Source organism: Physeter macrocephalus, chromosome 18 (genome assembly GCF_002837175.3).
Source record: "Physeter macrocephalus isolate SW-GA chromosome 18, ASM283717v5, whole genome shotgun sequence".
Classification (NCBI taxonomy): Eukaryota; Metazoa; Chordata; class Mammalia; order Artiodactyla; family Physeteridae; genus Physeter; species Physeter macrocephalus.
The window spans coordinates 19,518,194-19,520,860 of record NC_041231.1 but is presented as its reverse complement, the minus strand read 5'-3'; the positions used below and the strand labels follow the sequence as shown (position 1 = coordinate 19,520,860).

Below are 2,667 nucleotides of genomic sequence, written 5' to 3'. Positions count from 1 at the left end.
GATTTGGTAGTGTATATATGGCAGTGCTACTCTCTCACTTCATCCCAGGTTACCCTTCCCCCTCCCCGTGTCCTCAAGTCCATTGTCTATGTCTGCGTCTTTATTCCTGTTTTGGCCCTATGTTCATCAGATCCATTTTTTGTCTTTCAATGTTTCCTCAGGGTGTATGCCTAGTAGTGAGATTGCTGGGTCGTATGGTAGTTCTATTTTTAGCTTTTTGAGTAACCTCCATACTGTCCTACATAGTGGCTGTATCAATTTAGATTCCCACCAACAGTGCAAGAGGATTCCCTTTTCTGCACAACTTCTCCAGCATTTATTGTTTGTAGATATTTTGATGATGGCCATTCTGAGTGGTGTGAGGTGATACCTCATTGTAGTTTTGATTTGCATTTCCCTAATGATTAGTGATGTTGAGCATCCTTTCATGTGTTTGTTGACAATCTGTATATCTTCTTTGGAGAATTGTCTATTTAGGTCTTCTGCCCATTTTTGGATTGGGTTGTTTGTTTTTTTTGATATTGAGCTGCATGAGCTGTTTGTATATTTTGGAGATTAATCCTTTGTCAGTTGCTTCATTTGCAAATATTTTCCCCTCTTCTGAGGGTTGTCTTTTCGTCTCTTTTATGGTTTCCTTTGCTGTGCAAAAGCTTTTAAGTTTCATTAGGTCCCATTTGTTTATTTTTGTTTTTGTTTCCATTTCTCTAGGAGATGGGTCATAACGGATTTTGCTGTGATTTATGTCATGGAGTGTTCTGCCTATGTTTTCCTCTAAGAGTTTCACAGTGTCTGGCCTTACATTTAGGTCTTTAATCCATTTTGAGTTTATTTTGTGTACGGTGTTACAAAGTGTTCTAGTTTCTTTCTTTTACATGTAGCTGTCCAGTTTTCCCAGCACCACTTATTGAAGAGGCTGTCTTTTCTCAATTGTTTATTCTTGCCTCTTTTGTCAAAGATAAGGAGACCGTGTGTGCGTAGGTTTATCTCTGGCCTTTCCATCCTGTTCCATTGATCTATATTTCTGTTTTGGGTGCCAGTACCATATTGTCTTGATTACTGTAGCTTTGTAGTATAGTTTGAAGTTGGAGAGCTTGATTCCTCCAGCTCCATTTTTCTTTCTCAAGATTCCTTTGGCTATTCAGGGTCTTTCGTGTTTCCATACAAATTGTAAAATTTTTTTTTGTTCTAGTTCTGTGAAAAATGTCATTGGTAGTTTGATAGGGATTGCATTGAATCTGTAGATTGCTTTGGGTAGTATAGTCATTTTCACAACGTTGATTCTTCCAATCCAAGAACATGGTATATCTCTCCATCTGTTTGTATCGTCTTTAATTTCTTTCATCAGTGTCTTATAGTTTTCTGCATACAGGTCTTTTGTCTCCTTAGGTAGGTTTATTCCTAGATATTTTATTTTTATTCCTAGGTATTTTATTCATATTGTTGATATTACTAATTTACTTTCCAAATATGACTCACTGTAACTCATTCAACAAATACGTATTGAGTACCTACTGTACGCAGGCTCCCTTCTGGGCTCTGAGTTACTTGAATGAAACAAAACAAGCAAAGCCTCCACGTTCATGGTGCTTATGTTCCCATTCCACACCTTCATGTTGTTAGTTCATCTATGCATGGGCTTCACCAGTTAACCTCAGATTTGAGTTAATAATACACAAGTTAATAGAAAATTAATTGATTTCCTCTTTATGGTATTTTGATCACATGTCCAGAAGCACTAGAAGGACAATTTATATTATTTTCAATATCCAGAAGCATTTGCTTGCTTACACTCTTGGGAAATTGCTATTAATATAATACTTCTACCCAGGTGCCCTGGCTTGGAAGGAATGAAAATAGTAATGATATGTGATATTAGGAAATAACAGTGTGACAAACATTGCATGAGGATTTGACTATCAGTGTTGACCATTTTGGTTGATTAAATTGCAGGCACTTGATAGCAAAGTAAGCTGTGTTCTATAGCTCTAACTAGTATCTTTATTTTGTAAAAACAGATGCTACAAAACTTAGAGTTTCTCCTCAGAATCCTCGTGTCCCCAGATCACACACATTTGAATTACATTGTGCAAGCAAATGTGACTCACATTTGAAATACAGTTTAAAATTATCCTGGAGTAAAGATGGAGAAGCCTTTGAAATTAATGGCACAGAGGATGGCAGGTAGGTAAACTATTTTTTTAAATCTTTATTGGAGTATAATTGCTTTACAATGTTGTGTTAGTTTCTGCTGTACAACAAAGTGAATCAGCTAAATGTATACATTTATCCCCATATCCCCTCCCTCTTGAGCCTACCTCCCACCCCCCCATCCCACTCCTCTAGGTCATTACAAAACATTGAGTTGATCTCCCTGTGCTATGCAGCAGCTTCCCACTAGATATCTGTTTTACATTTGGTACTATATATATGTCATTGCTACTCTCTCATTTCGTCCCAGCTTCCCCTTCTCCCCCTGTGTCCTCAAGTCTGTTCTTTATGACTGCGCCTTTATTCCTGCCCTGCCACTAAGTTCATCAGTACCATTTTTTTAGACTCCATATATATATGTCTTAGCATACGGTATTTGTTTTTCTCTTTCTGACTTGCTTCACTCTGTATGACAGACTCTAGATCCATCCACCTCACTTCAAATAACTCAATTTCGTT

The 2,667-nt window shown here is 37.3% G+C and overlaps 1 protein-coding gene across 8 annotated transcripts in view; it reads left to right on the top strand.

Moving 5' to 3' along the window:
* CHL1 (cell adhesion molecule L1 like) overlaps positions 1-2,667 on the top strand; it is a 278,402-nt gene that overhangs the window by 241,773 nt on the left and 33,962 nt on the right. For all 8 annotated transcript variants that reach the window (XM_028478803.2, XM_028478804.2, XM_055079546.1 and 5 more), the window contains one exon: positions 2,016-2,181. In XM_028478803.2, the coding sequence (XP_028334604.1) occupies positions 2,016-2,181 (166 nt within the window). The remainder of the gene's footprint in view (positions 1-2,015; positions 2,182-2,667) is intronic.